The sequence below is a fragment of the Puntigrus tetrazona genome, chromosome 14, assembly GCF_018831695.1.
Source record: "Puntigrus tetrazona isolate hp1 chromosome 14, ASM1883169v1, whole genome shotgun sequence".
NCBI classification, from domain to species: Eukaryota; Metazoa; Chordata; class Actinopteri; order Cypriniformes; family Cyprinidae; genus Puntigrus; species Puntigrus tetrazona.
This window is the reverse complement of record NC_056712.1, coordinates 26486789-26499288: the sequence shown is the minus strand read 5'-3', so window position 1 is coordinate 26499288 and position 12500 is coordinate 26486789. Positions and strand designations below refer to the sequence as shown.

The 12500-nt window shown below is 45.0% G+C and overlaps 1 protein-coding gene across 1 annotated transcript in view; it reads left to right on the top strand.

Annotated features, from left to right (window-relative positions):
- The window catches only part of LOC122358112 (vacuolar protein sorting-associated protein 13B-like), a 93196-nt gene that overhangs the window by 17895 nt on the left and 62801 nt on the right, over positions 1–12500 (top strand). Inside the window, 5 exon segments of the mRNA XM_043257888.1 lie at positions 1–97; positions 606–730; positions 2848–3026; positions 3824–3961; positions 4580–4756. The exon segment at positions 1–97 is cut by the window's left edge and continues 98 nt beyond it. Of these exon segments, the coding sequence (XP_043113823.1) occupies positions 1–97; positions 606–730; positions 2848–3026; positions 3824–3961; positions 4580–4756 (716 nt within the window).

Genomic DNA, 12500 nt, shown 5'->3' with positions numbered 1-12500 from the left:
GCCGATGTATGAACAGGAAGTGACCCGTGCAGCCAGCAGCCTGAACCAGCCCTCAGACACACTTCTGCACCACTGCTACACACACTGCTACCTGAAGGTACTCACACACACACAAATACAGTCACACACACATGCGTACCTGCACATGCACACACACACACACACACACACACACACACAAGTGCACACAAAAAACACACCTGCACGCATGCACACACACATACAGACACACACGCTCATCTGCTGCTTTAAATTCTCCAGCTCATCACAGCACGACATCAATATTTTTACCTTTATCCTCCTTATGTTTTAATGGAAATGGATGAGACAGAATTTGGTTTGTGTCAGAAGCAGCTTATATTAATTTTTATTGTAAAGGATTTTATTATTGATAGTCATGAGTGTATGAACAGCCGCTGACTTGTGTGCATTATTTAAGTATTACATTCAAAAGATGTTTGCTTACATTTCAGTCTGGTTTAATCGTACACACACACACACACACACACACACACACACACACACACACACACACACACACACATCTCATACAGTCCTGAACACATTTTCTCTGAAAACGTTGATCTTCTTTGTGTTTCTCCCAGGTCTTTGAGCTTCAGGCTGGTCTGACTGTAATCGACTCAGAGGGGGTGCTTCAGCCGCTCATTCCCATAATTCCTTCTTTCAGTACTGCACTCTATGGGAAGCAGCTTTGTATGCCTGCTTACTGGTGAGAGACACACACACACACACACACACACACACACAGTGGGTAAAGCGCTTAGATGAGTGTTTCAGTGGAGGGTAATAAATATCCTGTCATTAGCTGAGAGTCTGAGTGTGTGTTTGAGTGTGTATGTGTATGAATGTGAGTGTGTGTGTGTGTGTGTGTGTGCGCGTGTGTGTTCTGGTGTTGGCCGGAGGTGAGGCTGCTCACACGGTACCGATCACCCATCATTTACAGAACTCCCCGGAGCCCAGTGGGTCGAGCGTGAGTTGAGTGTGTGTGTGTGTGTGTGTGTGTGTGTGTGAGACACAGTAATGAGACGCAGCAGCGCTGCCTGCTAAACCTGTTACAGCACACACATGAGGAGCACAGAGCTCGACCGCCATCAGTGATCAAGGCCACATCACACTCACACACGCTAGCGCAGCGTTCAGAGTGTTCTGTGTAAATGAAACGCTGTGCTGTTGTTTTCTGAACTACACAGCAGACATCCCATCATGCTCTTGTCATCAATCAGAATGTGCTGCTGAGCGTCTCACTGAGGCGGAGTGTGTGTTACAGGTCGAGACATCACACACCGTCAGGCATTAAAACCAGCTGATTCATGAAGATTAGATGAGTTTTTGTGAGTTCTGTGAGGACTCATGGGTAATGAATTGACTCACAGCTTTAGTGTTGTCAGAAAAATCTTTCTTCAGGGGTTGAAGAGCAGCTCTGTGTTCATTTAAGGCGTGTGTTTTCAGTCTTTTAGAGCTGCTCAGGTTTTATATTACTACAGTAATAGAATTATAATATTACATTTATGATTATTATTATAATTATTACTGTATATTCACATTGGCTGTGCTCCTTTAAAACATCAGTGCTGTCTGATCCTGCTGTGACGGTTTGTCACCTTCTTCATCCTTGAATAATGTGTCTGATTGGGCTCGTGTTTCTTGGTTGACTTGTGTGTGTGTGTGTGTGTGTGTGTGTGTGTGAGCGAGCGAGTGTGCATAAATATATGTGATTGTGAATGTGCGTGTCTGTATGTGTGTGTGTTTGATTGTAAGTGTGTGTATCTCTGTGTGTGTGTATGTATGTGTGTGTGTGTTTGATTGTAAGGGTGTGTGAGCAACTTCACATGAGTATGTGTGAGAGTTTGTGTGAGTGTGTGTATCTGTGTGTGTGTGTGTGTGTGTGTGAGCGACTACACATGAGTGTGTGTGTATTTCTCTGTGTGTGCATGTATATGTGTGAGAGTTTGTGTGAGTGTGTGTATCTGTGTGTGTGTGTGTCTGTGTGAGCGACTATGCATGAGTATGTGTGAGAGTGTGTGTGTGTGTGTGTGTGTGTGTGTGTGTGTGTGTGTGTGTGTGTGTGTGTGTGTGAGAGAGTCTGCTTCTGATTAGCGGTGCTGTTTGCTGCGTTTGAGCGTGTTTATGTATTAATAAAAGCAGGTGCAGATGGTGCGTTGCTAAGAACACTTTCTCTGAAAACAGCGATTCGAAGCGAGTCGCAGCAGCTTTCAAGACGTGCCAGTGTGTGTGGTGAACATTTGCTAGGCATGTGCTGGTGTGTTTCCCGTCTGCGGAGCTCGAAACTCCCGCGGATCCCGATCAGAGAAACCCCGGGCGAGTGTGTCTGCCCCTGACCTCTGACCCCGTCTCGGTCCGTGCGCTGGCGCAGCTGCAGCGAGGCCATCTCTGCTGAACGTCAGCCGTTACGCGCCGAACCACCCAGAAGCACTACAAAGCCAGGATGAGAGCGGTTAAGTGTTTGCAGAGGCGCTCGAGGAGCAGCGCTTCTCCCCGTCAGAGCTGATCACAGACACAGACTCATTACCCAGAGCGCACTGGGCTCCCGCACACACACACACACACACACACACACACACACACACTGACTGCTCTCAGCTGCAGACGTTGCTGGGATACTTTGACCGCAGAGTTTCTGTCATATGAGCACAGAGATACTGAACAGAATCGTTACGTCACCAAACAGTGTTTGCAGTCGATACAGAAAGACATGTGTGAATGTTGTCTATTCATCAAAGTCAGCTCCAGTAGTAGTTGTTCAGTATCATGTTTCAGTCTGTGGAGTGTGTAAGTGTGATGATGTGTCTGATTTGTGTCTGTCAGGGCGAGGAAGCCGTCGGTGCCGGTGTGTGAGTGTGTGTTCGAGCTCCCTCAGGTGTGTGTGCAGGCGACTCGAGCGCAGGTGCTGCTGCTGCAGAGCATGTATCACAGCTGGACACACAGCGTCGGGGGCGGAGCCTGCATCAGCGACAGCCTTGTTAGCCACGCCTACAAAACTCCAGGTACCTGCCTTTGAAACGCCTCAAGTGTGTCGAGTGATGAGGTGTGTGTGTGTGTGTTCATGGAGGTGTTTCATAATGACTGTGGTGAACTCCAGCGAGGAGCGTCTGTTTGATCACATCACACTCGAGTGTGTCCTTGTGTTGATGGAGTGTGTCCTTGTGTGTGTCCGTGACATCCTGAAGAGGAATCTGTCTGATACAAGACACATTTATGGAGAAACATCCACTTTAGTCTTCTCTTCTCTTCTCTTCTCTTCTCTTCTCTTCTCTTCTCTTCTCTTCTCTTCTCTTCTCTTCTCTTCTCTTCTCTTTCTTTTCTTCTCACCATCAGGAACACAATACATGCTAAAGTGACACTTTTTAAAATGCAGAAGTCTCATAACACACACACACACACACACACACGCATGCATTCCCAATGTATTAATATGTGCACAACCTCACATTCTTTGTATGCCTGTTGGTGTGTGTGTGTGTGTGTGTGTGTGTGTGTGTGTGTGTGTGTGTGTGTGTGTGTGTGTGTGTGTGTGTGTGTGTGCACAGGTGCAGAGGTGCACAAGCAAACAGCTGGAGGTCACTGGGGTCACACACCCCATCAAACACCCTAAGGGCAACACACACACACACACACACACACATACACAGCTCTAGAGATATATTAGTATTTTTAATAAGTAATATGAATACGTTTTTTTGTTATGTTGTCATGTAAATGTGTTTTGTGACTGATCTGTGATGTCCCTGATTACTGAATGAACACACGATGCTGATGTGACTGACGGGTGTGTGTGTTTAAGCAGGTGTGAAGCCGGTGTGTAGCGCTCCTGTGCTGGAGGTGTGTGTTCAGCGTGTGGAGCTGAAGGTGTGTGTGCGGCCGGCGCTGCTGTGTGTTTCTGGGACTCTGGGAGCCGTGAAAGTGTGTGCCAGAACACCGGGTAAGAGCAGCTGCACACATCTGCCCCTCTGAGACACACACACACACGTTTGATAGACACGGACTTTGATAGATTTCTTTTGTTTTTATACTGATCTAACAATGTTTTTTATCGCTCTACACTAACCCTAACCCTCACAGAAATCTTTTTACATTTTGAGATAAATTCGTTTATTAATTTATTTCCCTTGTGAGGACCGACCAAATGTCCACAAAAAAGTCAGGTTTTATTGTCCTTATGAAGACAGCGTTAGCGAAACACACACACACTTATACTCTCTCACACACACATTCATTCACAGTCAAAGCCTTTGTTGGTAACAACACACTCCTGTTTTCACACACAGCACTAGTGAACCTGTGTTTGGAGTATTATTTGTCTTTATGGCACATTCCCAGGATTTATTTCCTTTGAGTCTCAGTGATTTACTGCTCAAACATGATGATGCTGTACAGCATTAGAGAGACTTAAGTCTTCTGTAAAAAGAGACTGTTCAATAAATTATATCTTCTTAGTAAAGTAGAATTAGCCTTCTAATAATAAGCCATCTTCAAGAAATGGCAAGAAATTTTCATTTGTCTGTTTTTCAGCTGGTAGATAATGTGTGTGTGTGTGCAGGTGTGTGTGAGGGCCAGAAGGAGCAGCTGGTTCCTCTGGTCCAGGGCCCGTCGGACACCACAGATCTTCACACGAGCCGCTGGTTGAGCGGGAGCCGTAAGCCTGCGTCTCTGCTGTCTCCGGATCTCCTTCAGATGTCCCTTCAGCTCCCGCAGCACGAGCACGCTCCTAACCCCGGTGAGACGCCTCGCATCCGTGTCAGCCAGCAGCTGGAGGATGTTTAGCTAGAGAGGATCCAGAGCTGTGCAGTTAGATTCATTCACGCTGTGCTGTTTTCAAGTGAAGTGTGAACAAAACTTCACTAGAATAATCACATTAAGTTCTGTGAAATGAAACGGTCTCAGATTTCAAATTCAGCTTTATCACTAAATTCATGCAGTGACAGATTGCTGTAGCCTCACCTGAGCCGATCTTTCTTCAAATGAGCGCAGCAGCAAACTTTATTCTGAAGTTCATCTGTGTTCAGATGCTAACAGACTAGTTTGAGAGATAAGTTAGGTGAGCTACTGTCCCAGAATGCATCAGTCTTTGTGCGTGTGTGTGTTTAATATGACTACCTGCACTCCAGTGATTTATTGTGTTTTATCAAGAGCAGACACTCATAAAATTGAGACATATTTGAGATATTAAAAGTCTGATTTGAAGAGAAAACAGAAGAATCATTAAAGAGGTGGAAGAGATTTTTCCCAGAATCCTTCTGATCGCTCACAGTACAGTGTGAGTGGTTTAATGTGAAACTCATCACCGTTCGTCACTTTCTTTCCTCAGCAGAAGGCAAATGAAGATATTTAGAGAGCTGACTCAGGGTTTTTTTTTTTATCAAATAATGAAAGTCAGCGGGGTCTAGTAATGCCTGGTTGACATCATTACTTTTCAAAAACACACACACTTTGTCTGAAGAAGAGCGTTTAGCTTATTGTACATTCTTAACATTATTAAATCCTTCTCTGGAGCTACTTTGATGCTTTGCTTCACATTAGTTTTCTAAACAGGAAGTGGTGTAGTGAACTGGACCGGTCAGTCTCTCTGCTGCTGTGTGTGTGTGTGTGTGTGTGTGTGTGTGTGTGTGTGTGTGCCGTGACGTCTCAGGAGTGTGTTGTGATCAGCTGAACGCTAGGCTGCTGACTAGCTGTGCTCCGAGGACAAACCCTGACTCGGTCACATTCAGAGGAGCTTTCTGTGCGGTTCGCTCCAGTACTTCAAGAGATGCTTTATAACGCTCGCCTTTAATCTGCCCAGTAATATTTCTAAACCTTCGACATGTATTTTATGAATTCCATAATAATCTTTTTCACAATCTTGCGCTGAACTCGAGAGCCGCGGCCCCGGAGGCCCAGATGTGCTTGGAAGCGTTCCCGCTCTCGCTCTTTTCTTGCATCTTTATCTGCCTTTACTCCTTTCCTGAGCGCTCCAACCTCAAAGCGTTCTTCAAACTGTAACGTTTAATTACCTTGAAATGACATTTAAATAATTCCCAGGCCCATCTGCATCTCTGGCTCTCGCAGTCAGCATTAGGATGGGCCTCGGCTTCGCTGCGCTACATCTGCTTTCCATTCGATTGTTTACCAGCGAATTAAAAAGAAATTCCAATTTACTTAGAAAATGGGAGTTCTGTACTTGTTAAACTCCCGTAGACGCAGACCAATATGTTTCTGTTTAATGAGCCTGAGGTTGGAACACACTAATAAATTAAAGGCAATTAAAGGCGTTGGATTTATCACAAAAGGATCCCGGCCGCGCGGCTTTGAAACGCCTCTTTTATGGACATATAGTGATTTTACGCTGAGGGTTAACCCTTCGGTGTACGGCGGGCCCGTCTCCCTCGACTTCAAGCCGTCTGTTCTGATGTTTTGATCGATGATTGAATGCAATGTAATAATAACTTTTTTAATCAGTGCTAAAATGCTGCTTGGGTCACGTGATCAAGTGTTTAAATCCTCCAGTTATTGTCTTAATAATGCATGCAGTTGTATTTAGTGGTTTGTTTTTATTAGGTGAGAAATCACACCTCTATCAGTGACACTGGAACTAGACCGAGCATCACAAACACTCTGCTTCTGTCACTGGCTCTCTGAGGTCTAGTCCGCTTGAGCCTTTGGCTTCTGCCACAGGACAAATGCATTGCATTCTGGGATGCGGTATGTTTCTCGCTCTGAGTATTCCATGATGCCACGCACACTTAGAATGCATACTGCGCTCTCGTTACACATCTGGTGGCCTGTGGATTAGTGCAGTGGGGCATGCTGGGTATTTTATGGGCGTGCAGTGCGATCTGAGGGCTGCAGGTGTCTCTCTCAGTCTCCTACTCTCTCTTTTCGTCCCCAGGGAGTCGCCAGCCGAGTCCAGCTTTATGATGACAGAAAAAGAGCTCAAGACGGAGCGGGCCGCATGTGTTCTCCTCAGGCGCTCGTGCAGCTGTGAGAGTTTGATTTATGTCTTTCTCAGAACTCTGGGATTTCAAAATGCTACATTTAATCAAACGCAGGGGTCGATCGCAGCGAGCGCAGAAGATGTTCGGAGAGCTGCGTTTGGAGTCTCGGGAACAGCAGAACAAAGACGCCTTTAATGTTGATTTGAGCGGATGGACTGTGATTGTGAAAGCATTGAGCGGTGTGTTTCTGCGTCAGCTTCACGAGAGCGTCAGCTGCAGCTGGGCCGTGTTTGAGGCTCTAGAATAATGACGGCAGGTGGATCGGCCTGAAACCGGATCTCCGGCTGCGTTAGCTCTGATCTCTATTAACAGCTCCACAGCCTCCGCTTCAGCCCTGCTCTCCTCAAACTGCTATGAATTTGAGTAAAATCACATGAAACACACAGAATTAAGTGATTTGAGGTTGGAGTATGCAGTGAGCCTTGTAAACGTTTGGTCATGTTTGGAAGCTCCAGTCGGCTTCCTCGTTCACTTTTTCCTTGCTTTAATCTGTTCACTGAGGCGGAAGTGATGCTGCTCCGGTCTGCAGACATGCTTCACGCTCGGACCTGCGCTGCTGCTTTTGGGTGGCATTTCTTTCTTCAACAGATCGTTGCATGACTCTTGTAAAACCAAAGAGCCGTTGCGTCGTTTGGTTTTTTTGGGCGCACAGATGCAGCGAGTGGCAGGGATTCATGCTCTCTGTGTTCCAGCATGTGTGTGAGATTTGCTCATCTATTAGCAAAGACCCTTGGAACAAACGCAGCGTTTGATCTGACGTTTAAGAGGCGAAGAATCGGGCGCTTCAGGAAACGTTTGTGAGATGCAGAGCGAGTCTGAACTCCAAACGACGGCTCATTAGCAGAATTAGCAGATTGTGAATGTCTCAGAGATGTTCTTACAGCACAGCTGGCGTGACAAAATACATTTTGAATTAAAACCACACCAGAAATGTAATAATTGAAACAGGATTTAAACTAGATGATTGTTAATGAATATAGTAACAAGTTAGCTTGAATGAACTGAATAATCGCTCATCATCTGCTCTGTGTTTGGGTGTGAAGGTTTGCTCTCTGTCTCTCAGCACTGGCAGGCTCACAGCTGGAGAACTCTGATCTTTCCTCTCAGCTACTGGGTGTAATTTAATTCCCAGGATGGAGGATTGTTTTCCCACAGAGGTGCAGTGGCTCTCAGACATTCAGTGTTTGATAGAAGTTCTCAGGAACGGTCAGACACTTTCAGAATTCAGAAATATGAATATAGATTGAATTAACCATAACACAGTTGAATAAGAACAGCAGGAAAGAATTAAAGGAAAGTTTAAAAAAATCAACACAGTGGGTGCATTCCATAAAATTAAATACTCTTAGTTTACTGCACAATTAATCTACTTTCTAGTTGTGTTGGCAATAATGGATAGCACAGTTAGGTAATCTACACCTGACCCTCTAAAACTAGAACAGAAAACATGATAACGACCATCTAACACAAGCTTTACCTCTCTTTTTTTAATCTATTTTATTCTACAGGACCTCTCACAACAGTTCTTTTGTTTTACTTGTTTCTATTCTTCTCATTAGAAACAGAATTGTTGTCATAATTATGCAGCCCTATCTTCCATCCTGTTGCAAATAAGTTAATGGATTAAATATGATCACTTTGTCAGACTTTGCTTCTTCATTCATTCAAATTGGAAATCTGCATCCGCTTTGTTAAATCAAATTCAGGAATTGGGTTTTAATTTAATCGCCACTCTTGATTCAGCACTTGAGATGTTCTTCTGATCTCACGTTGATAAACAGCACTCAGATGGTCTTCAGAAAAGATTTCACATGACGCTTGGCAGCTCTGAAATGATTGATCACGGCTCGTGTTCTTCAGATACTGCTCTCTCTTAGTGAGCTGAGAGTGTTAAATCTCTTTGGTTTGTAGTTTGTGATTCTAGCTAACTGATAACTGCGGGTCACATGCGCTAACGGACATCAGCAGGTAGTTTTCTGTGCTGCTGGCGGAACGGATTGAAGTCTTCGTGGTCGAGTGAAGATATCTAAACACCAGGCCGTGTGGGAGGCCTGAGAACCGGCCCTTTCCCATGATCCCTCAGAAGCGCTCCTGATCGGGGAAGGTGAGCCGTGTCCAGCGCTGCGTCTGGAGGAGGACAGTCTCTGACAGAAAGAAGGCATTCGATCTGCAGCGGTGGGTTAATCTGTAATTAATTAAGCTAATTATAGGCCTGTCGTTAGGGCACAGTTCTGCTGTAATTAATGAAGTCAGCCAGTAGGAACACTGTGATGGAATGGGAATTTCTGTGGGGAAGTTTTAGACACGGAGATCTGACAGGATGTTCCCTTTAGGTCCACTGAACCTATGACCTCCGCACCAGAGACACATGGCTTCATGAGTAGAACACATCGAGTCTCAATCATTTCTTGTGTGTGTACGTTTAGCAGCTGTAATTTGGATTGTTTGGATGTGTTGATGGATTCGTTGAATCACTCAGATCATTAAGACCACACCCGCTAGCAACAGGCCACACCCACCATACCCAGGCCCCACCCCCTGATAAAGTCAGACCACACCCACTACATGTTCAAATGTAGAAAGCAGAAAAGTTTGAGAGAACTGCATAATGGCTTCAAAACTAAATTAGAATTTTGTACCAATATATTTTAAATATTCAACTTATATTATAATTTAAAAGGCATAATTATAGTTAGGGGAAAAAGTGTTTATTTTGAATTAGAAACAAAACAGCATCATATATGTATGTACAAAAAAACACAGAGTACTTTTTCATTTAATAAACATGACCTTCTGCGGGATGTAGAGAAACGGCCATAAAGTCTTGAGACATGTTTGAGTGATGAATGAAGCTGAAGTGTAGTTCAGACACCTGATGCTCAGCTGATTGTAACTCCTCCCACTTCAACTAAAAAGATATATAAGATCATCCGTACTCACACTTGTCACGGTCTTTCTTGTAGACATGCGTTTACCTTCCTCCTTATATATGATCACTTAACTGCTTGCCCACAGAGATATATCATCTGTCCAGCTCTGCTAAGTTGTCCAAATGTATTCACAGAAATGTATTACTCAAACGATTGCATATAAAATACCTGTCGGTTTGTTTTGAATGAACAGCAAAGCAGCGCCGCATTCAGTGACTTCAGCTGGATGAACTAAAAAGTGGGTACACTTCATCACATCTCCTGCACTACTGATGAAGCTGCCTGATGCACACCTAAAATTTGGAAAGGTGTCATTTTAATTTGAATTTGAATTTGACGAATGTTTGAAAAGATTTTTTTTGACAGCCCTAGAGCTCAGCTCAACGTGTGGTGTGTGTGTGTGTGTGTGTGTGTGTGCTCATTCTCCTCCAGTTCCTCAGGGTTGTTGAGAGTCCTTCAGTCTGTCCTGGCATGAGTTCAGGGACCCTCTGTGTGTTTGTATGTGTGTGTTTGTGTGTGTGTGTGTTACTTTGGCTTTATAAAGATTAAAGTCTTGTTTCTATGATGTGACTCTTAACGCTGAAGTCAGATTGTGTGTGTTTTGAGTTCTTGTGTAATGAGTGTGTGTGTGTGAGCGGTTTGTGAGTTCTTATGAGTAATTATGGGTTCTGTTTGAAGCGGCCTGTAAAACAGCAGCTCTCTGGAGCGCCACAGAGTGTGTGTGTGTGTGTGTGTGTGAGCTCCTGGCTGGTCGGTGAAAGGAGCTGCAGAGAGAGAGAGAGACAGGCGAGGTGGTGGCCGCTGCGGTCGGTCGGTTAGTTAGGTAGTTAGCTGGCTGGTAAACGGTAGTGGTGGGTGGTCCTCAGTGCCACTCTCTCCTGCTCATTTTTAAGTCGTTTGTTTGACACGTTCTGGCTTTAGTTTGCACTGTTATTTCCTGCTGCACTTACAGCTGTGAGGACTCCCATCATGCACTGCTCCGTGACCCTGTGCTTTCCTCGTGACATCACTGCCCCCCTGTGGTGGACTCAAGCGTCTGATGACCTGCTGTGTCTCGTTAGTGATCGTTCTCCGGCTCTAATGGCCTCAGCGTAAACGCTGGCGAGGCTGCCCGCTCTCTAAATAAATAATTACAAAAGCCCATGGAGCAGAGACGTCAAACACACAGAGGGTCGTTCTCTACTCAAATAAACCAACACAGTCTCACTCTATATGTGTGTGTCTCTGTAGGTCTGCCGCTGGTTGTGATGGATCAGTGTATGTCTCTGATGTTGTCTGTGATCGTAGTGTCATTTAGGCCCCGCCCCCTCGTTCGTGCCCCGCCCCTCGGAGGGAGTCTGACGTGATTTATGGCGTTCTCTCTCAGCCTGCGTGTTTTTCTCCTGCAGTAAATCTGACGTATGTTTCTGTATCTACGTCTCACATCTATGTCGTCTCTATAGGAAAGCGTAAATAATCTCTCCTGTATAAGTTTGTAATTACGGCTGTATTTTACGCTCCGACAGAAACATCCCGTCTCAATTTTAAACCCCGTAAATTAGATGTGTCTGATAGACTCACTCCACTCTCGTGAACCTGTCTGTATCTCTGTGGACCGGGTTTCAGTCCTCGGTTCTCTCACTGTCGTGTTGTGACGTGTTTTTCTCTCTCAGTCAGGCTCTGGTTCGCTGTCAGCCTCGTTCAGAGCCGATGTGGAGAGAGACGGAGTGAGTCATCTAAAGCAGCGGCGCATGTTTCCGCTCGCAGCAGCTGGACTGAATAACAGGCGCGCCTCACATGTGTTCTGCTGAGTCTCATGCGCTCTATGCTTGAGTTTATTTGCACAGGGATCCCTCTCACCGCTCGGAGGAAGTGAACGGAGAAACGGAGGGACTCAGATTTCACAAGTTCAAGATAAACATGCACCTGATCAGCAGCACGTTTAACGCCTGCTGCGTTACTGAGCCTCTACACCAGAGTAGCAGTGCCTTCAGAACAACACGTCTTTATTTATTTCTAGCAGTTCCAGTCATCTGATCTGATCCACTTTGCACTGTTTGTCGACGTCTGATGAACACTGTTGTTTTTCTGCAGTCGAACAGCTTCTGATGCTGGAAAACAGTATGTCTCAGTATGTCTATGAAAGACGAGGCGTGATATGATGATGATGATGATGGTCGTGTTTCAGAGGTTCTGTCATGGACAGGTGCTCTCTTTGCTCTGAAACAAGTTCACTTAATCCACCAATCACAGAGCAGAATGAAACTGAGAGCTCTGTGATTGGCTGGGCTGAGTGTTGGCATAACATCAGGCAGATGAAAGGCTGTGTGTGTGTGTGTGTGTGTGTGTGTGTGTGTGTGTGTGTGTGTGTGTGTTCATTCTTTCAGAAGTAAAGTGTTCAGGTCCCATCACACTGTATTTGTTTTTATCAACATCTAAAAAGCTTTTTGATCTACAGGCTTAATGACTGAGATGCTGTTCTAAACAAGTAGATATTGTAACTGTGAAATTCTTAGGTTTTTTTTGTTTTTGAGATGAAGCTGCAGAAATGCAGTGAAGTCGTGAATGTCTTGTCTCTCGT